Source organism: Primulina eburnea, chromosome 2 (assembly GCF_022965805.1).
Source record: "Primulina eburnea isolate SZY01 chromosome 2, ASM2296580v1, whole genome shotgun sequence".
Taxonomy (NCBI): Eukaryota; Viridiplantae; Streptophyta; class Magnoliopsida; order Lamiales; family Gesneriaceae; genus Primulina; species Primulina eburnea.
The window spans coordinates 3492727-3519268 of NC_133102.1; the positions used below are offsets into that span (position 1 = coordinate 3492727).

General features: G+C 35.5%; 3 protein-coding genes across 4 annotated transcripts; 1 reads left to right on the plus strand and 2 right to left on the minus strand.

The window, feature by feature from the left end:
• The first annotated feature begins 718 nt into the window (after window positions 1–718).
• On the plus strand, window positions 719–6536 carry LOC140820487 (uncharacterized). Its single transcript, XM_073180783.1, has 6 exons — window positions 719–818; window positions 4986–5079; window positions 5203–5355; window positions 5438–5535; window positions 5799–6009; window positions 6152–6536. Exons 2-6 carry the CDS (start codon window positions 4989–4991, stop codon window positions 6235–6237), a joined length of 639 nt encoding a protein of 212 aa, XP_073036884.1. The 5' UTR covers window positions 719–818; window positions 4986–4988; the 3' UTR covers window positions 6238–6536.
• Window positions 6537–10616: 4080 nt separating this feature from the next.
• Window positions 10617–24850, minus strand: LOC140820497 (uncharacterized). 2 transcript variants are annotated; one of them, XM_073180791.1, is made up of 3 exons: window positions 24718–24850; window positions 12630–14366; window positions 10617–11518 (listed from the first exon to the last, which is right to left on the minus strand). In XM_073180791.1, exons 2-3 carry the CDS (start codon window positions 14331–14333, stop codon window positions 11138–11140), a joined length of 2085 nt encoding a protein of 694 aa, XP_073036892.1. In that variant the 5' UTR covers window positions 14334–14366; window positions 24718–24850; the 3' UTR covers window positions 10617–11137. The 2 variants fall into 2 exon arrangements, with proteins under 2 accessions (XP_073036892.1, XP_073036895.1); XM_073180794.1 differs by lacking the exon at window positions 24718–24850 and adding an exon at window positions 14650–14827.
• On the minus strand, window positions 19129–24875 carry LOC140820512 (uncharacterized). The gene is made up of 3 exons (XM_073180798.1): window positions 24718–24875; window positions 22702–24437; window positions 19129–19930 (listed from the first exon to the last, which is right to left on the minus strand). The coding sequence occupies exons 2-3, from the start codon at window positions 24286–24288 to the stop codon at window positions 19550–19552; spliced, it is 1968 nt and encodes a 655-aa protein (XP_073036899.1). The 5' UTR covers window positions 24289–24437; window positions 24718–24875; the 3' UTR covers window positions 19129–19549.
• Between the last annotated feature and the right edge of the window lie 1667 nt (window positions 24876–26542).

The following is a 26542-nucleotide window of genomic DNA, read 5'->3' on the forward strand; positions in this document are numbered from 1 at the left end:
TCACAAAAATGTGCACAGTAGATGTGCAGGATATCAAAATTATATATATATATATATTACTTTACCCCCAACGACTCACTCAATTATTTAGAAAAATATTATAATTACTAGTAACCGAGCATAATGCATGTTACAATATTTTATATTTCAAATGTTTAATTTAATTTATAAAACGACATAAAAAAATTAATTTCATAAATGAAGAAAAAACCACTATGTCAATTTAAATAAGAATGATTACAAGTAATTATAAAATAAAATCTATTATTAATTGTTAAATATGATAATTGAGAGCATATCGTGAAGCAGCTAAATCGAAACGAAGTTGAGGAAAATATGAGATGATAATTGAAATTGTGTGAGGTTTGAATTTTTTTTATTTTTTATTTTTTTTAAAGCTACAAATATCAAAGTAATGAAAAGTCACCGAAACAAAGGACGTTGGGTTAAAAAAGAATACAAAATTTTTGCATGTACTAAAATGGTTATTCTAAGGTTCCAATTTTCAGATTTTACTGATACAAAATGCACCTTCCTTCTTGCCGGGGTTTCATTTATAAATTTGAAGACTAATTCGAAGACATAATTTAATTTGAAAAGGAGATTAAAAATCTAATTTTATTTCCTGAATTAAAATACACTGTGTAAATTTAGTCTAGCAACCGTAAAAGTTTAATATATACACATGAATTAGGCCCACATATATTAGGCCCAAAACCCACCCGGTCCATAACCATAAGACTTCACTTCAGCAGCCTCGCGTTCGTTTACTCTTCCTTCACTTTCATCCTGGCGCGGCTTCAGCAGCTGGCCTTCAGGTTTGTCATTTTTGGGTGTTTGCTTCGGATTTATGCTAATTTCTCGATGATTGTTGCTGCTTGTGGTATATTTTTTGAAGGGCTTCGATTTTGGGTGTTTCCAGATTTCAATTTTTTGCGTAACTTCTGGTTTCTCGATGGTTGTTGCTTGGTTTCGTTTTAGTTGCTGGTTTCATTTTTGTAACTTCCTTCCAATTAATTTTGTTGCTGGTTTGTGGAAGATTGTTGCCCCTATGATTGAAGGGTTTCGTTTTTTTGTTGCTGGTTTCAATTTTGTAATTTCAGATTTTAGTTGCTGGTTTAATTTGGAATACTTTTTCTAAAGACATGTACACAAATATACGTAGGTATATATTTGTGGTGCTGAGTTTGTAGAAATTTGGTACAAATATAATTCGTTCATATGGAGAGAAAAGGACCTGTGGTGGGAGATCTAAAGTTAGGGGAAGTTGAATATATATAGTATATAGGCATTCTGAGGATTTCATTTGGTATATTATCTTTATATGCAATCCTTTCCTTTGGATATAAATGTCATACTCATTTCTTAGAGTTTCCAGGAATGCATCATCTGTCTTATCATCTCATTTTCTCCCATTTATTTGTTCCAAGTTTTAACTTGTTTTGTTCGTATAAAAAATCTGTTAATTGTCAAACAATGTCTCTAGCTTTACATGCATGCAAGTTACAGCAAAATGCTTGGGGATTTAATTAGGTTTGTAGGCCAGTCCCCTTCATTATTCATGCTTTTGGCAACTTTCATGTTCGACCCCCTTCCTTTTTGTTCTGTTCCTCTCTGTATCTATTCTAAATACATGTATTATCACTCAATTGTTGCAAAGGAGTATATTATATTTTATTTTCCTTACAAAAAAAGCCTACTGATTTTTTATGTTTTTACTTTTTATATAACTATCGAAGGAGAACATTTTTAAATTAAAAAAAATTCTAAATTTTCATACATAAAATGCTTTAAATTTAATTTTCCACTTTCTAATCAACATTAGTAATAGATGTAACATACATGAATCACTAAGTGGTCCTTCAAATCAACATGTAATTTTAACAACTTTTAATCTAATATAAAAAATTTGTACACAGTAATCAGTATTAATACTATATTGCACAACCATGTAATATACATACATTTGATGTTCTTCGGAGCTACTTAACATATCTAATTTACAAGTTTTACTATCGAAAACTCAATCATATCTATGTAGTGTTTGGTGGATGAGCCGGTGATCTTCTTGCTGGCCCCAGTAGAATTGTTATATTAAAGGTGCACCTTCTTCAAGCACAACACCAGAAGCTTCTGGTAAAAGAGAATCAAAAGTGAAGGCCTCCCCTGCCTGAATACAGAACTTAACCATCATGTCCGTATCAACAAACTGTTTAATATTTGCTTCTGTGTCAATCCTATCACTGGAATGCATACTCCCCAGCTACCGCCTCCAATATTCACCCTCAGTGACGTGTCATCCAATTTTATAACATATATTACTAATGTTGGTTAAATTTTTATTGTCTGTGTATCCCAACCCATCATGCATTTCAATTGATTTTTATTAGAATTCTCTTTTAAACACACGCGAAGTTTAGGAGATTTAGCCATTCTTCTTTGAAATTTGACAAAGAAGCGTATCTGTTTTTTTGGCAACTATTATTCATTACCTCTTCATCAAATTTTCAAGTAGGCTCGTTCAGTTTATAAAAGATTACTCGAGCTGCAAATAATAGTAATTTTCTATGTTAAAGGTGGTTTGTATTGATACCTATGATTTTGTAACCTATATATCATATATAATTAAACTTTAAAAATAAATTCACAAAGAATCATATTTAATCAGGTGTTAATCTCTGTAAAAAAAATCAGGTGTTAATCATGATATTAATAGTCGCGTTTCTTTTATCCTCATTTTTCTGCTGTGTTTTATTTTTATGTACTAATTGTCTTGATTAAAATGTACACTTAGCAAAGTTTGTTCGTTTTCATTAATAGGTATTCTTCTTTCGTTTTTGTTTTTTGTGTTCAAGAAACTAAATGGCAAGTGACATTATTGAAGTCGGTATTGAGAATCTCAATGTTACTTTTATCATTTACTTTATCGCTTGTGATTTCTAGGATCTCCTAAGTGTTGGATTCTATAGTTTTACATAGTTTTATTGTACAACTTTTTCTTATTTATTATAATATTTTCAGGTTTTGATCAAATCCACATTGAAGAAAGTTAGAGTCCTTGAAGCAGTTTGAAGAAAACCTTCATCTAGTGGTAAATAATACAAAAAATTATCGTTACATTTTTTGGGATTTTGCTATATTGAAATGGATAAATCCTGGATTCACTCGGATAGAAGGTCCAAACAATATGAGGAGGGTGTGGAACAGTTCATTAAAGATTGTTTACAGTATCCCCACATCAACTCCAATTTAATTCATTGTCCTTGTTGCAAATGTATAAATCTTAAAAAAGGACCGGTTAAGTTCATTCGAGAGCATCTTTATTTCTATGGTTTTAGTCAAAATTATGTGAATTGGATTTGGCATGGTGAGTCTGCTGAAAATGTAAACTATGCAGTTATATATAAGCTAGTACTTCTGCATTTTACGAAATCGATGACGTAAAAGACGTTGTTTTACTTCGGCATCGGTCTAATTCCGGACCGGTTTTCCCTCATTGAACCGGCCGAAGACTTTGCTAATTTCTTGGATATGACTTCGGTGATAATGCGAAGTAAAATGGTACCCTATTACTTCACGTGCATCTACTTCGGCAATAATCAACCTATGACTTTTTTAATATGCGAAGTAAATCAAGGAAATTCTACTAGTGTTAGCTTTCAGTTTTCTTTTGGTTTTTTAATTCTATAGTAACTTCAGCTATTATGTGTGGATGGTTTTTTTTTTTAATATTGTTTGGATGGAAAAAAAATTTGGTACGTTTGGTTCTTTAGATATTTGTGAAACTGAGGAATTGATGCAAATCAGTAACAGTTTAACTTGAGTCCATGGTCATGAATATTATAACATTGTTTAAGAAGGCTTCAATGTTTGAAACAATTAATCTGTTAATATCCGATAAATCTAGTTCTTGACCAGGTTAATGTAGTCTCCCTTAAATATTCAGAGTTTTTGCGTGCTGGTCATTAAACATAATATGAGGCATCAACCTAAGGACCGCACCCGTTGAGACTCAGACTCCCCACTTAAACCCATTTCACACCCCCATTACCCTCGACACAATGTTTAGGTCTGTGCTGCTTGTATCGGATGAGTATATGGTTTGTTTAAAAATGTATCTCTATATGCAGTGTTAAGTGGTTGTTCATGTGATAAAAAGTCAAGTTTAGCAGCTCATTATGTCAAGCCAAGGTAGAGTCCTTCCTCCTCACCTTCTGCCAAGTCCATCACAAACTCGTGCTTTGATCCTGGATACTGAGGGTTGACTGGATCTCCTAGGCGGTGTTTCCTATTTTTGGTTGGTCATATAGCATGCTTCCAAACACCAAATATTCAGGAATCCCCTTTTTCCAAAAAGGGACATCATTAAAATGCTCAAAAGAAGCCTTGTAATGCAGTGACATTTTTAACAATCGTTTGTCTCTCTTAACTCTTATTTTTTTACTCTTATTCCTTTCTCCCCTGCATAGTTCTGGACTCAATGCTGGACCCAAGTCACGCAACTAAGTTGTTTCAGTTAGGTAGTAGAATGGTGTCCAAGTCCAAATTAGGATGTGGCCGTGGAGTGATGGAAATCCGCCGAATCCTGGCTTTTGGGCTGGCTTTGGCCAGTTGCACTGGGAAAATATACATGTCCCTCGTTTGAAAAGTACGACATTTGACTTAAAATTGCGACTTATGATCATATCCGGATTCCGGTATTATAATTCTCAACAGCTTCATGTGTTTTTTAAGCCTTTTGAGGATGTGGACTGGTTTGTCAATCATGACCTACTTGTTTTGTGCACTCTGGCTGTGTGATTTTGATGACCTGTTACATATTGGAGCACGTGGACTCATAATTTGAATCTGATCAAATTAAGATTGATTTCGTATTCGATACTTCTGCCTCTAAAATATAACGAAAAAAACTATTAGTGTCAATACTCCATACGTATATAGACATTGAACTGCAAAACAATGTGATTGTCATTTTGTCAAATGAGGAAATGGCTTTGACTTCAAAGCTGGAAAGCAAAGATCAAGATATAAACTCTACAGGACTTGATGAGGCTGATACAAGAAGCTTCAAATCTAGTGGTAACTGATTGCACTAGCTACTAATCTTCATTATGACCATGCCTTTCTGGCGTACCCTCGACTTTATGCTATCATATTAGTACTGGAAAAAATAATTGTGGAATTTGTTTTATCTAATGGTAGGAAAGCCAAAAATGTCTGCAAAACAGAAAAAGAGAAAGTTACTGGGTAAAGAATCATCACAGGATGATTTGCTTAAGAAGAAAGGAAATGTTGCAGATGATGAAGTTGATCAGACGTCCTCAGGAGATGAGGACAATTCCGAAGGAATGAAAAGTATGGATTTATTAAACAATTTGGAGAATTTGTTTTCCTTAAACCTTCTTGATCTGAGTTAAATGTTTTTGTTTTTTATTAGAATGGGTTATGCAATACCATCAGACCAGACCTGGAATTAAGGTACTGCAAGAAAGGATTGATGACTTCATAACAGCACATGAGGCACAAGAGGAGCAGGTATTTAATATTTATAGTGAAAATTTTTTAATTTTTTTTAGCATCTTTCAAATAAAATATGGTCACGATAAGTTAATTGAAATACATTTTTGTTTTGTAAGCTGAGGAACTAGCTCTCTGGTATGTCTTTAGATTTTCCTCATTCTTCTTTCTTCCCAAATTTGCATAAATAGTCCTAGCTCATCGATTAATTTTTGGCCCGTGTTTGGTTTTTTGCCCTTTTCTGCATCTTGTCACTCTATTAACTTTTACCATTGATGTAGGCAAGAAAGGAAAGGGAAGCCCAAGCAGCAGGAGGTGGGTGGACTGTTGTTGTACATCATAAAGGTAGGAAAAAGACTACTGAGGCTGAAAGTGGAATTGCTGTTAGTTCTGTTGCCCAAGCTGCTGTTCTAGAGAAGATGGCCAAAAAGAAGAGTAAAGACGTTATTTTAGACTTTTATCAGTTCCGGAGAAGGGAAGCCCACAGAAACGGTATGCTTGATTCTTTTGCAAAATTCTTTTTACTTGGTAGTTTACGAACCTGGTACTTTTAATTTAAGGGTTACACATCCATATCAACAATGTGATGGACAGTAATAAGGTTGATGTTTCATTTTTTTTTCCCGGGTTGCAGAGATTATGATGTTGCAAAGCAAATTCGAGCAGGACAAAAAGCGGATACAAGAAATGAGAGCTGCCAGGAAATTTAGGCCCTATTGATTGCACTTGTTGGCATCTACTAGTGCATACTTCCATAAATGAGAGCTGCGTAGATTGCACTTGTTGGCATCTACCAGTGCATACTGTAGATTATCATTGCACTTGTTGGCATCTACCAGTGCATACTGCCAGGAAATCAGCGTAGATTGTTCTAGATTGAAAATTAATTTAGGTTGCGATTACTTAGGAATATATTTTGTAGGATAGCTTATAGTGTTACTATTTACAATAATTGAATAATATATAAAGTGATAATGAATAATTAATAAATGTTTAGTTTGATATATTAAATTGCGATTAGAACGGTGATTAACTGAAAAATCTCGACTTTGTCATTTTCTATCTATTTTTACCGACCAAAGATTGTAGATGAAGAGTTTTTCTATTTTTTAACCATTTATATGAACCAAATATCATTTTTCCTACCTTAATCGATGACTATCAATTATGAACAAATTATCAATTATGAACAAATCTAATTATTAATGGATATTTGATTTTAAGAAATAGATATTAATGGGCTTTGAGTTTAGAAAAAGTTTAATTTTTTAAAGTAAACATAGAATGAGTTGTGATTAATAATTTTATTTTATTTTAATCACTTAAGTTAATATAGGTTAATGCACTGATTGGTTTGAATGATACCATAACGGGAAAATTTGTAACACTGGTGATAACAAATTGAAATTTTGAGATAGTATGAAACAAGATATTCTCACACAAAAAACTTACTTGAATATTAAATAAATAAATATATATATATATATATATATATATATATATATATATATATATCATTTGCTACATCGGCTCATTTCGAGCCTTTTCCCTTCCCGTTGTAAAATAAAAAAAAAATATTATTCAAATTTTGTAACCAAACCCATTAATATACCGATATTCTTTATGATGAATCTACTAATTTGGAATTGCCAAGGAGCATCATCTAAAGCTACGAACAGAGCCAGAAGACTCAATCCTAGCATATTAGGCTTACTCGAGATGAGGCAGATCAGGGACGGAGCCCACCCCAAAGGTTGGGGTGGGCTCCAGCCCTGGCTAGATTTTTCGGCCTACTAAAAAATATGGATGAATTAGCGACGGATTTACTATATCCGTCGCTAAAGTAAATCCGTCGCTAAAATTTTGAATTTATAACAAATTTTAGCCCATAGCCCAGGGTACAAAAAAAAAACGTATGGTTTAGCGACGGGTTTATATAATCCGTCGCTAAAATTACGACGGTTTACTTATAACCGTCGCTATTTAGCGACGGTTTGCACCTAAAACCGTCGCCGATCTCGATCAGCGACGGTTTATCAAAACCGTCGGCGATCTAAAATCGGCGACGGTTTGGAAGAGCCGTCGCTAGTAGGCATTCAGCCCGATCTCGGTTTATTTCCTGGCTACGTCCCTGAGCCAGATGGATTTGTAAGAAGATGGGTTATGAGAACTAGCTTAGGGTCGAAGCAATGGGTTTCAGTGGCGGTATTTGGGTTTTTTGGCAAGATAATATCAACTTGGAGATAGTTCATACCCACCCACAATTTGTCCTTGTTCGGGTTGAGACTGGTACTGAAGATCCGTGGTTCTTATCCATTGTGTACGGAAGCCCCAACTCTACGTAAGAAACTGTTGCATGACCTCACTATGGAGAAGCTGAACATCGCAGGACATTGGAGCTCCATTGGGGATTATAATTCCGTCACTTCAGATGATGAAGTTGTTTCCCAAAGGAAATCAGCCCATCATAGAAGCACAAACTTTACAGATTGGATCTTCAACCAAGCCATGATCGGTATGGGATTCGAGGGATCTAAATTCACTTGGACCGGGGGTATAAGCGCTAATACATATAAAAGTGCTAGATTAGACAGAGGCTTGTGCAACTTAGAATGGAAGGATATGTTTTCGGATTATCATGTTATCCATTTACCAATCATTCAATCAGATCATGCCCTTTTCCTAATACAATTGAAAGACAAGAGAAAACCAGCCAGTAGGGGGATTTTTCGATTCCAAGCAGCATGGCTCACTAATGAGGAGTTTCCGAAGGTAATCAAGGAGGAATGGGATGAGAGGCAAAAGATGGAAGAAAATATTGCAAAGATATCAAATGTCTTGCCCGAATGGAATAGATCTACTTTTGGAAGCATTCACAAGAATAAAATGAAGCTTATAGCTAAAATTGAAGGCATCCAAAGAAGCATGAATCAAAATCCCAGACAAGGTTTGCTGAAGCTGGAATATAAGCTTAAAAAGAGCTTGTCAAAATACTAGAACAAGAAGAACTTATGTGATTCCAAAAATCGAGGGAGGATTGGATATTATCAGGAGACAGAAATACCAAATACTATCACGCTTCCACCATAGTACGGCGCAGCAGAAACAAGATTAATACCCTCAAGGATGATAATGGACAATGGGTAACCGGTAAGGAAGAGATCAAGAGACTAGCACAAAATTATTTTACCTCATTGTTCCAATCCAGCTCGAGTGGAAATCCTTTTTCCCTGCAGCAAGGCCTATTTCCAAGGGTTGATGATTCAAAAATGAAGAGCATCCAGGGAGCTTTTTCTATCGAAGAAATAAAACAAGCCCTCTTTGACATGCCTCCATTTAAAGCTCCAGGCCCTGATGGCCTTCATGATGGCATTTTTCAGAAAATGTGGTCTGTAGTGGGTGCATCAATATGTGAGTTTTTTCGAGACATGTATTATCCCCCAAGGAGTCAATGATACTTTACTGACGCTAATAGCTAAAGTCGAGAAACCAAAGAAGATAACACAGTTCCGACCAATTAGCTTATGCAATGTAAGCTATAAAATCCTTAGTAAGGCCATGACAAATAGACTAAAAGGAATCATGTCTTCTTTGTAAAAAGAAGATCATTTGTGATAAAAGTGTTACTTTTCTGAACTGAATGGAATGTTGTTGTCAATGATGTGCATGTTCTTATACAAATTTCTAGTTTCACAACAACATTTTATATCCCAATCTTTCTTCACAAATCCGCTTTTTGTGCTTACCCCTTTCATCTGTATCCTGAGGAGGGAAGCAGACGATATTTGCATTATAACATCCAGAAACATTCGTGTCTCTAAAGATTCTGCAGGATACAGAAGATAAGAACTCGTATGACAGAGATAAATACGTATGGTCGAATCATGAACCGTGGATTCCTCGTCCATTATTAAGCAAGCACGTTAGAACGGGAGATAAGGCATGTGAAATGAAAGTAATTGGACTTGAAGAATACATGGACCTCGCCCGACGAGTCCGAAAACGCTTCCCACATCTCAACAACATCTGACTATCTACTGAAATGCAGGTTCGTGTAATATGAACAATATATTGATTTCTCATACCAGTGGTGACGTAAGGCCATTTTTTTTATATATTTTTATGAAAAAGTACATATAATATTCAATTTTGCCCCTCGTAAATTTTTTGAATTTTAGTTTCATACTCTCAACGCAAATAAAATCTTCCAGACTCTGGCACTAGTTTTCACATGTAGTTTTTTCTTGTAGAAATTTGGTAGCATGCTGAGAAAATCAGCTGACATTAGTAAATGCTAAGCACTTTCAATTAGGATATCATCGATTGATTCAAATCCTACCAGCATTGGAAGTTTTACTACACAGACGTGACATGACAAACTGGCACCATATGAGGCGAGTCTAGGGAGGGAAACGAGCACAAACAATCCACATGTTAACTTTCGGATGGCCATGGAGGCTGATTTTTCAGTCGGAGCATTAGGCTCGACATTGTGTTTTCTCATTGATGGTACGAGGAATACATGAGGACAAGTCATGTATGGTTATTTGATTGTTGACAAGGATACATTTTGGCAGAGAAATCAAAATCCATTGGAGTTCAGAGACACTTTCCATTGGATGATCACGATACTTTTCGAAAATCTCATTGTCGAGAAACAATATCACCCTCTTTGTTCGAGAAGACTGATATATTAAGAATACTTCTAGTCGGCAAAGTCAAACACATGACGATAGAACAGACGAAGATAGATGCGTTTCATGAAAAAGGCGGATGCAACATCTGTACGACTTGATCTAAGTAGTAAAGATATTCGTAATAAAAATGAATTAGATCGTCCATCAGATACAATAATAAGTTGAATAATACCTGTATTTAAGAAAATTCCAGTAGTTTGGACAAGTGGAGTTTTGATAGAATAGACGAGGCATGGGGCGTATATTTTAAAAAAATGAAATTAGATGACATCCCATTTTAGTTTTTAATAATTTTCGGGGTGATTACCACATATTTATTTTCTCGTACAAATCACATTCATCTCGTCATATTATATAAATTGGACTAGATTGTAGAAAACGAAGCACCACACAACATCTAGTAAAAAAAATATTGTGATGTATAAATTAAATTATCAGCAAAAAGGGTTTAATAAGTTGGGCTGGATTTACCAACCATTACCTGGACCAAAAGAATTTCAAAGAAAGAAAGCAAACTTGGACATAGAATACATTTGAATCAATCTCAAGAAAAACGAAACGGGACGGGACACAATTTACAAATCAAAATATCAATACATCTCGAGAGATCTCCTAATACAACAATGAGGTAGGTGATGGCAATGGTTCCTACCCTGGAGTATTACAACTCCATGAAGAACACTGATCGGACCTTAAATGCAAGTTTAGGATGTTTTTTTCAAATATTTTGCAACATGTAGCCTACAATTTTATTATACCAATGAGATGTTTGACACAAGTTTTATGATATACTTATCTCTCTCAAGAAGCCATTTTATGTCATGAAGAAGATTTGATACAGACTTATACCTCTAATCTTTGGATGATGTTGAAATCTCGTGTTCCAACAGCAGGAGAGCTGGCATGTATCAAGCCTTTTCCAGCTAACCAATATCCTCACATGATCGAAGTGTCCCATCTGGATTTCTAGTCTCCCCTTGTCTTTCGTGTTTCATGCTCTTTGCTTTTTTGGCCTTCATGCGACGCTTTTTCTCGTTGGCATCAACCCATGTGTAATCAGATGGTACGTGGAAAGGGTCGATTTCATCACGAAAGCTGCGGCCTTCGCTATCACTTGATTGGCCTCCGCGGCTACCCCTTATCCATGAAATCCATGATGTTGAGCTTTCTGACTCCTTTGACTTACCATCCTGAAAATGTGCAGGGCTCGAAAGAGGGGTCGAGAACTCCTCCGTGGGTTGAAGCTCGTCGAATTTCGTAAATGTTACCAGCACACGTATTGTTGGGACGATTGGGATGGCAATCTGTACGATGACACATTCATCAGTCAAACATGGCACAAAAACATCCAACGCATACGGGCAAACTCCAAGAAAGAAAATAAGCCGAGCAAAAAATCATTTTTTTAGCAACAGGCACAACTATCTTTCAAAGCGTGCAGCATTAATTCGTACAAGTACTCCTCAACAATTAAGCCTCAAACATCGAAACTTTAATTGTATCTTATTTGCACTATACAAGCATCTTTTGTTTCATTGCAAAACACATGAGGGTTAACTTCAAAACGTTATATAATTAGAAATTAACTTCATCATTATAGAGCGGTATTTGGTTAAATTTTGAGAAAAGGTGATCATATTTGTTACAAAAGGCTCGACAATTCTAGACTAACAGATATAAAGATATTTAGATGGAAAGACAATAAGGAATTACGAGCAAAACATATTTGTGAGGAATGCACCATTTTATATGCCACTTGCTCTTATTAGGTCAACCGTCAACGGTAATAGAAGAAGAAAACTAATTAAAAAACCAATTCAACGTCTTCATCTTTAGCTTCACAGCAGCTTATCTGACTATAGTTCCTCAGAGGCCAACATAATGTCAACTCTCGCTCGAGGCAGTGAATGATGTTCCCACAACAAAGACACAGACCCACTCAAATTTTTGCATGCTACAATAATCAATATCATGATGTACTCGTAATATTGGAGACGGAGCAATCATGCAAACAGGAAAGGAGATAATTTTTCCCTTTTTCTTCAGTAACTCAAAGATTAAACAAAACTAAATTCTTGTATTGAAATAAAATTCAACATGAGACAGGACTATAATTTTGGTGTTTTCAGCGTTTCCAGATAGAAATTGGGCATAGATGGTTCTGCATAGATGTCAATATATCAGCTCTGTATCATTTTAAATTTTACCATCCATTGGTGTCATCCACTTTACAAGAAACATGTATGACTAAATGAACTATTGCAGTTTTTTTCGAAAGATAAGAGGTAATGGACCCTTTTCCAACTTACTAAACCCATGACGTAGTCCAAAGCTCTGCAAACACGTGCATGACTAACATTTGCAAAATTAAATATATCATCAAAAAGTGCACGAGAGGAGAGAATCAGTAAATACCTTCACAGGAAAAGTGCCAGGAGGAAGTTTGGTAGTCAGCAGCTCCCGCAATCTTCTAACAGCTTTTACCTTGTTTGCCAGAATGTCAAGCAAGGGCAACAGCTCTTCTGTTTTCAAAGGGAAATCAGGTGTCAACCACAAAACAGGTCTTAAACCTTTCTTATACTCGCTTTCATTTTTCGGTTCACCAGAGGCCCCTTTCTTCTTTTTCTTCTTGCCACTTTTATCTTTTGACTTTTTAAGGTCCCCACTGTCTTCCCTAAGAAACTCAGACGAAGATCTTTGACTGTCATTGGACTTATGCTTGCTATCATCAGATGCCAACTTTGAGAATTTAAGACTCTTTGAATCCTCGGGGTCATCTCCTGGGGCCTTTGCACCTTTCTTATTCCAACCAAACCAACTTCTCTTTTCTTTGGTAACACCATTAGATTCAGAACTTTCAAAAGAACCAACACTTAAGTTTTCATGGCAGTCCTGCACTTCAGTGTCTTCATCCTCCCCAAAACCAGATCCCGTGCGAAGCGCAGAATCTAACTGCATTCTTTCGTCAGCTGTCAACACATCATCATAATCGTCATGCTCACTTGCACTAGCCATTCTGTCATCGTCATTAACTGAAAATAGTTCCTCATCTGTCATAGCACCTGGAACCCTCCTCGACTTCACACTAATCATCACATGAAGCATATCATAAACCTTGGCTTTCCAAGTTCCAACCATCTCAGTCCTTTCCTGTCTTCTCCAATTTAAATGGGAAACAAGCTCCGCCTGAGTGACGTCAATTCCAGGCCTGTACATGTTAGTTTGAGACATCAAAGTCACTTCATGAGCAACTTCAGCTTCGGATGGTTGCACACCAGCTCCTTCAAAAGCATTTGTGATCTCTTTCTCCTTGTGGGCAAGCACAATCAAAGAGCCAGGAGGCAAAGAGGCATTGCCGTCTTCTGATGAATGCCCCTCTCCAAGAAAGAGAATTGTTTGATCAGAGCGTTGAATACGAAACCCATCAAACCCAGCAAGAGTCATATCTGCTCGTAGATTAGAACCACGTTTCCATATTCGATAAGTGTCTGATGGGGCAATTCTACTGATGAACGGTATCACTGAGCTCTCAAAGTGGAAGCTTATCTCCATATAGAAGTCACGTATTCGGGCTGCTGAAGCCACAACCCTAGGAAGTCTACGGCACCATTTTGCCCAGGCAAGAGGCTGGTAATGTCTGGCAATGATCATGGCAATATTCTCCTCCCGAGTACAAACTGCCTCTTGGAGAGCACTCCATCCATTTTCGTTCTGAAGACTCCAATCAGCACCCGCTGCCATTAAAATTTCAGCTGAAATCGCATCTCGCAAACGAACTGCGAGGTGCAATGGGGTTTCCCTTCCAGGAACATCCCGCCTGTCAATCACCACGGACACAGCATCGGCATCTTGTTCAGCAGCCAAAGACTCAGCCTCCATGTTAACCTCTCCTGCCTTCGCTAACCGAGGGAGCACTGCCACAATCCTTCTCAATGCTACGTGATCACGCCGCAGCACAAACAAATGAACAGGACTATGTGCATATTTAGACAAATCCTCCATTGTAGTTTCTTCGACTAACTCCACCCCCTTACCCAATATCAGTTCTAATAAGCTGCAATTGCTTCCACTATTCTTCCGAACCAAAGATAAAAACCAAATCTCTACCGCATTGTGCATAAACAATATCCCTCACCCATGATTCTAAAGAGCCTATAAATTAGAAAACCAATAACATAATTAAACCTCGCAAGATGATCGCAGATACTCCAACATATCAAACTTTCAAATCCAATTCAACATCATACAAAAACCCCAGCAAATCTTGACAATCATTTCACTACTTCTCAGGAAATTCTGACAAAATTCAAAGCAATAAAAGCGCACAGAATTGGCACCGCACGCAGAGCTATTGTTCAAATTCCAGCTCCAAGCTGTACTTGGGCCAAATTTTAGCATAAATATTCAAATAAAAATGAATAGGTTAAAGAATTACCAGCGAAGCAAAGCGAAGCGGAGCGAAGGCCTTCACATGTGGAAAACTGAGCTGATTTTCGAAAGATGGAATGGAATCAGTAGAGCTTCAGATCTCCACACCCCTTGCTTTCTCTCTCTAAAGTGTCAGAAATTGCAGAGTAATATGGTGTGCGTATATGTATGCATAGATAGACAGAGAATTGAATATACACACGCATATATATATATATATATATATACAGATTAGAGAGAGCTGTACTGGTAGCTGTTTCTGGCGAGCATGTTCTCGGTTTTGCCCTCCGATTTTGATTGTATTACGAATTTGCACCACGCTTGGCAATTTTTTTAATCATTATATTCGAATATTTGTTTTATGCCATCCCCCTTTTTTGAGCACAGCTAGATTAATATAATCCTGCATTGTACGCAAATATTTAGGCTACGTTTAGTTTAGAGGATAAAATAAATTAATGATTAGTAATTAAATGATAAAAAAAATGATTGTTGTAGTAATGTAATATATGATATTATATTTGATATGATTTTTAAGTATAGGATAATTTTGAATTTTTTGATAAAAGGACAAAATTATCATTTCTTTTTTTTTTCTTCTTCCACTCTGGCGGCGACGGCGGCGGGACGGCAGTGGTCCGACGACGGCGGTGGTTCGGCGACGGCGACGTCCGGCGGCTGTCGGCGGCGGCGGCGGCTGTCGGTGGCGGTTTGACAGACGACGGCCGACGACGGCAGGTCGGCGGGGGCGGCGGCGGTCGGTGGTCGGTGGCGGCGGTCATGGCGGGAAGTAGTGGTGGGTTTGGATATAGGAGAAAGGAAAAATTGAAAAATATGAAGGATTAAGAGTTGGATAAATAATCTTAGGGAGTGAGGAGGTATTATTTTAACCCACCTAATATAACCTAATCATTCATATGAGGTATTGACTTGGTTAAATAATCACGCAAACCAAATGAATGATAAGGTGTGTTAAAAAAAATAAACCCACCTTATCATCCAAATCAAACGTCCCCTTACAGTATAATGATATTTATAGTTATATTAAAATATTAATCCGCTCACAAAGTTCAATCTAATTATAACAAATTTTTCTCTCATCTTTAAAAAAAAATATCATTAGTGTCGTAAGAATTTGAGAGTCTGAATCGAACTTGAAAAATTAAGCTCTTCGACTAATACACCGCCGTTTTCTTTAAAATATATATATATATATAGACCATCATTTTCCATTAACATTTTTTTGTAAAACATATCAACATAATATCTATTATATCATTTTCAGCTAATAAATCAGTACTATTATTATCGTATTTTATTTTAATTTCCTGGATCATCAGCATTCCAGCAAACAAACTCATTTGATGATTTCAATATGCAAACTACGTGTTGTTTATCAGTGTAATATAAATGCAATCAAATCAGTACCCCCACACTATCAAGAAACTGGCTCGATTTAATACATCTGAATTTAATATAAAATCAAGAAACCAGTACCCAGGATTGGAGTCAGGATTTAAAATTAGCTGAGGCTAGCTCCGTCCCATGTTGTATTTAATAAAATAAATAATTAACTAAAAAATTTAAAATAAAAAATATGTAAACATTGACTTAATGAAAACATAGAAAAAAGAGTATTTAATATTTAATACATGAAAAACATAGAGCTAAAACACTACTGAAGTTGTGCTATGCGATTCTTCTTAGAATAAAACTCGTACATTATTAAATCATTATCAATTTTTCAATCAAATCTCGTTCGATGTAGATTACCATAGAATCTCCGAAAAACTCTACATCCATCTTGTTACGAAGAGCTGTTTTAACAAGTTTCATTGCTCAAAAATAACTACAAAATTCTATAAATTCGCATTTATATTTTTTATAGCATCTAAACATTCAAATAATAAATAATCAACAATAAAAATCGACAATCCCCAATATAAAATCTGGAAATTCGAAATAATACTCAAATAAATTCTAAAAAATTATGAGTACCATCAATCAGCTCAGATATAGTATGTACAATCAACAATTTGATATATATATATATATATATATATATATATATATATATATATATCTATTATCACAATTCAAAAAAACCAAAATACTCAAATTTCGTAATACTAAAATATGAAATTACATTTAAATTCGAAATCTAACTAAGAACAATAAGAACGAGCGGTAGAAAGTCTAACACTAAGATTTCCTCATGATTTTCGGTGAAAATGGTGACCGATGGGCGACAACTGAGTTCAAGACGACAAAGAAACTTCGAAAATTTGGTATTAAAAGAAAGCTTATTTCGTGGGCTTTCTGAATCTACGATCGATTTTGAAAACTGACGACCGATGATGAAGTTATGGCCATTTGAAGTAATGAAAATTGTGATAGTTTGAGATAGAAGAAAGATATGACGCAACAGTGAAAAGAGAGAGAGAAAACAGATTGGATTTTAGGACTAATCAATTTTTAAAAAAAATAAAACATATTTATTCTTAAAAAAAAACTAGGTGGGGCTCGAGCCCAACCCAGCCCCTTGCATAGCTCCGCCCCTGCCAGTACTATTAACAAATGCTACGAATCGGGAGTAGGTCTCTTGAGAGAGGGTCACGAATTTTTATCTGTGAGACAGGTCAATTCTATCGATATTCACAATAAAAGGAAATATTTTTTCATGGATGACCCAAATAAGATATATGTATCACAAAATATAACCCGTGAAACCGTCTCACGCAAGTTTTTGCCGCAACTAAGATAATTCAAATAGTTAAAAGAAGACCACAACCGCGAAAATCCACAACGGAAAATAAAGCACACCACCGTGAAGAAAAGTAGTAGGAAAAGAGAGCCCTGATCACATCAATGGAGAAATTTATCAGCAGGGTGAAAGAGCTATAAAAGTAGAACATGTTCGATAAATTTCTTATTTAGCATCACAAACTAAATTTAGGGGAGCAAGCCAACCAAGCACATCCAACTTTGCCTTTTATTAACTTCAACTAAGAAAAAAATTTGCACAAATTTTACCTGCCATATTAGAAAAGGATCTGGAGTCTCAAACACCGTAAACTTATTGAGGTTAAAAAGGATATTCTCGAACATCCAGAAACATTCGTGTCTCTAAACATTCTGCAGGATACAGAAGACAAGAACTCTTATGACAGAGATAATACGTACGGTTGAATCATGAATCATGGATTCCTCGTCTATTGTTAAGCATGCACGTTAGAATGGGAGATGAGGCATGTGAAATGAAAGTGGTTGGACTTGAAGAATGCATGCACCTCGCCCGACGAGTTCGAAAACGCTTCCCACATCTCAACAACATCTGGCTATCTACTGAAATGCAGGTTCGTGTAATATGAACAATGTATTGATTTCTCATACCAGTGGTGGAACCAGTGGGACGTAAGGCCATTTTTTATATATTTTTATGAAAAAGTACATATGATATAAATTTCGCCCCTCGTAAACTTTTTGAATTTTAGTTTCATCCTCTCAACGCAAATAAAATCTTCCAGTCTCTGCCACTAGTTTTCACATGTAGTTTCTTGTAGAAATTTGGTAGAATGTTGAGAAAGTCAGCTGAAAGTAGTAAATGCTCATCACTTTCAATTAGGATGTCATCCATGGATCGAAATCCTACCAGCATTGGAAGTTTTACGACACAAACGTGACATGCCAAACTGGCAACATATGAGGCGAGTCTAGGTAGGGAAACGAACACGAATGATCCCACATGTTAACTTTCGGATGGCCACCGAGGCTGATTTTTCCGTCGCAGCATTGGGCTCGACATCGTGTTTTCTCATTGATGATACAAGGAATACTGGAGGACAAGTCATGTATGGTTATTTGAGTGTTAACAAGGATAGATTTTGGTAGAGAAATCAAAATCCATTGGAGTTCAGAGACATTTTCCATTGGATGATTCGATAATCTGAGGAACAATATCACCCTCTTTGTCCGAGCAGATTGTTATATTAAGACGACTTCTGGTCTGCGAAGTCAAACATATGACGATAGAACAGACGATGATAGACGCGTTTCTTGAAAAGGCGGATGCATGGTGTACAGAAAGATATTCGTAATTAAAAGGAATTATAGATTGTCCATCAGATACGATAATAAGTTGAATAATACCTCACACAATTTTATGAAATGTTGTATTTAGGAAAATTCTAGTAATTTGGACAAGTGGAGTTTTGATGGAATAGACGCGGCATAGGGCGTTTAATTTTTAAAAATGAAATTAGATGACATTCTTTCTAGTTTTTAATCATTTTCGGTGTTATTACCATCTGATTACAATCCAAATTATATTATATAAATTGGAGTAGATCGTAGTAAATGCAGCACCGCACAAGATCTAGTAAAAAAAATATTGTGACGTAAAAATTAAATTATCAGCAAAAAGGGTTTATTAAGTTGGGGCAGGATTTACCAACCATTACCTGGACCAAAAAAATTTCAAAAGAAAGAAACCAAACTTGGACATAGAATACATTTTTGAATCAATCTCAAGAAAAACGAAACGGGACGGGACACAATTTACAAATCAAAATATCAATACATCTCGAGAGATCTCCTAATACAACAATGAGGTAGGTGATGGCAATGGTTCCGACCTTTGGCGTATTACAACTCCATGAAGAACACTGATCGGACCTTAAATGCAAGTTTAGGATGTTTTTTCAAATATTTTGCAACATGTAGCCTACAATTTTATTATACCGATGAGATGTTTGACACAAGTTTTATGATACTTATCTCTCTCAAGAAGCCATTTTATGTCATGAAGAAGATTTGATACAGACTTATACCTCTAATCTTTGGATGATGTTGAAATCTCTGGTTCCAACAGCAGGAGAGCTGGCATGTATCAATCAAGCCTTTTCCAGCTAACCAATATCCTCGCACGATCGATTTGTCCCATCTGGATTTCTAGTTTTCCCGTGTTTTTCATGTTTCTTGCTCTTTGCTTTTTTGGCCTTCATGCGACGCTTTTTCTCGTTGGCATCAACCCATGTGTAATCAGATGGTATGTGGAAAGGGTCGACTTCATCACGAAAGCCACGGCCTTCGCTATCACTTGATTGGCCTCCGCGGCTACCCCTCATCCATGAAATCCATGATGTTGAGCTTTCTGACTCCTTTGACTTGCCATCCTGAAAATGTGCAGGGCTCGAAAGAGGGGTCGAGAACTCCTCCGTGGGTTGATGCTCATCAAATTTTGTAAATGTTACCAGCACCCGTATTGTTGGGACGATTGGGATGGCAATCTGTACAATGACACATTCGTCAGTCAAACATGGCACAAAAACATCCAGCACATACGGGCGAACTCCAAGAAAGAAAATAAGCGAGGAAAAAATCATGTTTTTGCAACAGGCACAACTATCTTTCAAAGCGTGCAGTATTAATTCGTACGAATACTCCTCGACAATGAAGCCTCAAGCATCGAAACTTTAATTGTATCTTATTTGCACTATACAAGCATCTTTTGCTTCATTGCAAAACACACGAGGGTTAACTTCAAAACGTTATATAATTAGAAATTAACTTCATCATTATAGAGCGGTATTTGCTTAAAATTTGAGAAAAGGTGATCATATTTGTTACAAAAGGCTCGACAATTCTAGACTAATAGATATAAAGATATTTAGATTGACAAACAATAAGGAATTACAAGCAAAACATATTTGTGATTAATGCACCATTCTATGTAGCACAGATACTCATAAAAAAAATTTCAAAAGTATCATACACGGATACGGACACTCTGATACGCGTATTGGATATGACAAAATCCGTGTGGTTGACTTTTTGTAGGTTTGACTATTCGGATATATATATATATATATATATATATATATATATATATATATATTTAAATACACTAGGAATGTATACGTGCGATGCACGTAGATAACTAATAAGAGATTTAGATAATGTTTAAAATCGAATAACATATTGTTTATGAGTATTTATCAATCTAAATATATATAAAACACAAAAAATGAAAATATATTATGACAATAAATCATATATATTCACTTATTCATATGACACTTTCAATCCATGTGATTATAACACAATGACAACTCTCTCAAATTGAAAAATATAAATTTTCATCCAAATATAATTCACAATGGGAAAACAATAAAAATAACATAATAGTAAATTTTATCGAAACCAAAATCACGATGTACTTAAAAGGATTAAACATAGACAAAATATTGTCAAATAAAATTATCTTAATTAACTAAATTAACGTAATAATGTTAAAATAAAATCACTACTAAATATTTAGCAAATTAAATATCAATTGTAATTTTGCTAAATAAAATAGATATATAAATTAGATAACATAAAAAATTTGTGAGAGAGCCCCACAAGTCATTTTATAAGACGAATCTCCTATTTGATTCACTAATGAAAAAGTATTATTTTTTATGACAAAAATATTAATTATTATAAATACGGGTAGAATTGACCCATTTCACGGAAAACGAACTATGAATATTCATTCTAAATTTGCAAACACGTGTAAACACAATAATGTAGACATATGATTTAAATTTTCTATGCATATAATATTTCCAATAATGTTAAATAAAAATAATAAGCATAAAAACAACTGCAAACATTAAAAAAATATATATATAAAGAAAAAATAGGGTCACAAAAATAAAATATGATATATTTAAATAAAAAATATGACGCTTCTTAGTTCAATTTAAACATCAACTTGTTATAAAAGTGATGTATGTATATATGTAAGATAAAAGATAAGATAAAAACATTAAATATTCATTAGCAACCATGAAAAAATCAACTCATTTTAACAACCAATTTTATTAGTAACAAAAAAAAAAAAAAAACCATTGGTAAATTGATAAATTCTATATGCATTAATATCAAAAGTCATTTACGATGTACAATAAATTACTAAAGGAACCCATTAAAAAAACCATTGATTTAATTTACTAACTTAAATGAATTAAATGAATAAGGGTATATTAGAAAATTCACAATTAGAACTCTTATATTTATATGTATGTTAGATTAATAATTGTCGTATTCAAACCTTATTGTGTCTTATATTTTCAAAATTTGTTGTATTGTTGTTCTGTATCGAATATATCATATTCGATACGATACCCGTATCTGTATACATGCAACATAGGCACCATTATATATGCCACTTGCTCTTATCAGGTCAACCGACAATGGTAATAGAAGAAGAAAACTAATTAAAAAATCAATTCAACGTCTTCATCTTTAGCTTCACAGCAGCTTATATCACAATAGTTCCTCACTGAGGCCGACATAATGTCAACTCTCACCCGAGGCAGTGACTGACGTCCCCACAACAGAGACACCAACCCACTCAAATTTTTGCACGCTACAATATCACCATGCACTCGTAAAATTGGAGACAGAGCAATCATGCAAACAGGAAAGGAAATAATTTTTCATCTTTTCTACAGCAACTCAGAGATTAAACAAAACTAAATACTTGTATTGAAATAAAATTCAACGTGAGCAGGGCTATAATTTTGGTTGTTTCCAGATAGAAATTGGGCATAGATGGTTCTACAAGATCACCATGTACTCGTAATATTGGAGACGGAGCAATCATGCAAACAGGAAAGGAGATAATTTTTCCCTTTCCTTAAGGAACTCAAAGATCAAACAAAACTAAATATTTGTATTGAAAAAAAATTCAACTTGAGACAGGACTATAATTTTGGTGTTTTCAGTGTTTCCAGATAGAAATTAGGCATAGATGGTTCTGCATAGATGTCAATATATCAGCTCTGTATCATCTTCAATTTTACCATCCATTGGTGTCATCCACTTTTTCAAGAAACATGTATGACTAAATGAACTATTACAGTTTTTCTCGAAAGGTAAGAAATAATGGACCCTTATCCAACTTACTACACCCATGAGGTAGTCCAAAGCTCTGCAAATGCGTGCATGACCAACATTTGCAAAATTAAAAATATCATAACAAAGTGCATGAGAGGAGATAAGCAGTAAATACCTTCACAGGAAAAGTGCCAGGAGGAAGTTTGGTAGTCAGCAGCTCCCGCAATCTTCTAACAGCTTTTACCTTGTTTGCCAGAATGTCAAGCAAGGGCAACAGCTCTTCTGTTTGCAAAGGGAAATCAGGTGTCAACCACAAAACAGGTCTTAAACCTTTCTTATACTCGCTTTCATTTTTCGGTTCACCAGAGGCCCCTTTCTTCTTTTTCTTCTTGCCACTTTTATCTTTTGACTTTTTAAGGTCCCCATTGTCTTCCTTAAGAAACTCAGACGAAGATCTCTGACTGTCATTGGACTTATGCTTGCTGTCATCAGATGCCAATTTTGAGAATTTAAAACTTTTTGAATCCTCGGGCTCATCTCCTGGTGTCTTTGCACATTTCTTATTCCAACCAAACCAACTTTTCTTCTCTTTCGTAACACCATTAGATTCACAACTTTCAAAAGAACCACCATTTAAGTTTTCATGGCAGTCCTGCACTTCAGTGTCTTCATCCTCCCCAAAACCAGATCCCGTGCGAAGCGCGGAATCTAACTGCATTCTTTCGTCAGCTGTCAATACATCATCATAATCTTCATGCTCACCTGCACTAGCCATTCTGTCATCGTCATTAACTGAAAATAGTTCCTCATCCGTCATAGCGCCAGGAACCCTCCTCGACTTCACACTAACCATCACATGAAGCATATCATAAACCTTGGCTTTCCAAGTTCCAACCATCTCAGTCCTTTCCTGTCTTCTCCAATTTAAATGGGAAACAAGCTCCGCCTGAGTGACGTCAATTCCAGGCCTGTACATGTTAGTTTGAGACATCAAAGTCACTTCATGAGCAACTTCGGCTTCTGATGGTTGCACACCAGCTCCTTCAAAAGCATTTGTGATCTCTTTCTCCTTGTGGGCAAGCACAATCAAAGAGCCAGGAGGCAAAGAGACATTGCCGTCTTCTGATGAATGCCCCTCTCCAAGAAAGAGAATTGTTTGATCAGAGCGTTGAATACGAAACCCATCAAACCCAGCAAGAGTCATATCTGCCCGTAGATTAGAACCACGTTTCCATATTCGATAAGTGTCTGATGGGGCAATTCTACTGATGAACGGTATCACTGAGCTCTCAAAGTGGAAGCTTATCTCCATATAGAAGTCACGTATTCGGGCTGCTGAAGCCACAACCCTAGGAAGTCTACGGCACCATTTTGCCCAGGCAAGAGGCTGGTAATGTCTGGCAATGATCATGGCAATATTCTCCTCCCGAGTACAAACTGCCTCTTGGAGAGCACTCCATCCATTTTCGTTCTGAAGACTCCAATCAGCACCCGCTGCCATTAAAATTTCAGCTGAAATCGCATCTCGCAAACGAACTGCGAGGTGCAATGGGGTTTCCCTTCCAGGAACATCCCGCCTGTCAATCACCACAGACACAGCATCGGCATCTTGTTCAGCAGCCAAAGACTCGGCCTCCGTGTTAACCTCTCCTGCCTTCGCTAACCGAGGGAGCACTGCCACAATCCTTCTCAATGCTACGTGATCACGCCGCAGCACAAACAAATGGACGGGACTGTGTGCATATTTTGACAAATCCTCCATTGTAGTTTCTTCGACTAACTCCACCCTCTAGCCTATTATCAGTTCTAATAAGCTGCAATTGCTTCTCCTATTCTTCCGAACCACAGATGGAAACCAAATCTCTACCGCATTGTGCATAAACAATATCCCTCACCCATGATTTAAAGAGCCTATAAATTAGAAAAGCAATAACACAATTAAACCTCGCAAGATTATCGCAGGTACTCCAGCATATCAAACTCTCAAATCCAATTCAACGTCATACAAAACCCCCAGCAAATCTTGACAATAATTTCACTACTTCCCAGGAAATTCTGACAAAATTCAAAGCAATAAAATGCACAGAATTGGCACCGCACTCAGAGCTATTGTTCAAATTCCAGCTCCAAGCTGTACTTGGGCCAAATTTTAGCATAAATATACAAAAAAATGAATAGGTTAAAGAATTACCAGCGAAGCGGAGCGAAGGCCTTCACGTGTGGAAAACTGAGCTGATTTTCGAAAGATGGAATGGAATCAGTAGAGCTTCAGATCTCTACACCCCTCGCTTTCTCTCTCTAAAGTGACGTGCGTCGGAAATTGCAGAGTTATATGTATGCGTAGATAGAGAATCGTATAATACACACACACACACACACATATATATCGATCTGTATTGGTCGCTGTTTCTGAAAAGTATGTTCGCGGTTTTGCCATCCGATTTCGGTTATATTACCAATTTGCACCACGCGTGACATTTTTTTTTATCATTACATTCAAATATTTATTTTATGTTACCTCCTTTTTCGAGCACAGCTAGATTAATATCATTCTGTATTGTACGCAAATATTTACAGTGTAATGATATTTATAGTTGGCAAAAACTTGTGTGAGATAGTCTTATGAATCGTATTTTTGAGACAGATCTCTTATTTGGATAATCCATGAAAAAGTATTAATTTTTAGAGTGGGTCTCATGTGAGACCGTCTCACGGATCGTAATATGTGAGACGGGTCAACCCTACCCATATTCACAATAAAAAGTAGTACTCTTAGCATAAAAAATAATATTTTTTCATGGATGATCCAAATAATAGATCCGTCTCACAAATATGACCCGTGAGACCGTCTCACACAAGTATTTGCCTAATTTTTATTATGAATATCCGTAGAGTTGACACGTCTAAGAAATTATATTATTTTAATTTATATTAAAATATTAAACCGCTCACACAATTTAATTATAATAATTTCTCTCATTTTGAAAAATATATCATTTAACTTTGACATCTACATTGTCGTATTTGAGATTTTGAAAGTCTGAGTTAAATTTAAAAAATTGAACTCATCGACTAATCAACCGCAGTTTTCTTTATCATCATTTTTCATTAATAAAAATTGTTAAAACACATCAACATGATATTTATTATATCATTTTTAGTTTATAAGTCATTAATATTTTTATTGTCTTTTATCTTAGGCAAAAACTTGTGTGAGACGGTCTCACGGGTATTATTTGTGAGACGGATCTCTTATTTGGGTCACCCATGAAAAAGTATCACTTTTTATGCTAAGAGTATTATTTTTTATTGTGAATATGGGTAGGGTTGACCCGTCTCACGGATTATGATCCGTGAGACGGTCTCACATGAGACTCACTCTTTATCTTAAGGGTGTATTCAATGTAAGAGAATTATTGATTTTTAATGATTTTTGTAGATATATTCAATTAAGACTTTTATATACTTTATAGAAGTTCTCTGGATCATTATCACTCAAGCAAACAAACTCTCTTGATTCATATATTACATATTAATCATTTTTAATAATATTAACACTATATTTTTCATTCAGTTTGAATTATTTTTTTATTTCCATTATCATTCGTAAATAAACTGAATCATTCAATACTAAAATAAATATATTTTCTTTTTTTAGAAAAAGGAATCACCACATAAATAAATAAAAATCATGTTGACATAAGCATAATTCTAATATCTGCAACCAAAATAAATTACTGAGTCAATTTAAATCATCATTCGTTTTCATTATTTAATTATATAGTATGTCATTTTTTCAAATATTCTCTCTTAATCAACCAATTTTTTCCCCCAAAAAACCAGCAAATCAAATATAAAGATATGAAAAATAAATCTCAGCTTGTTTTTGCATAAACTTGATTTGAATTTTTTTAAAAAAATTATCTATTATCAATTGATTCTATTCAATTTAATCAACATCATATCCATTGTAAACCCCTTGATCACATACCACATCCTTTACAACTCAAATCTAA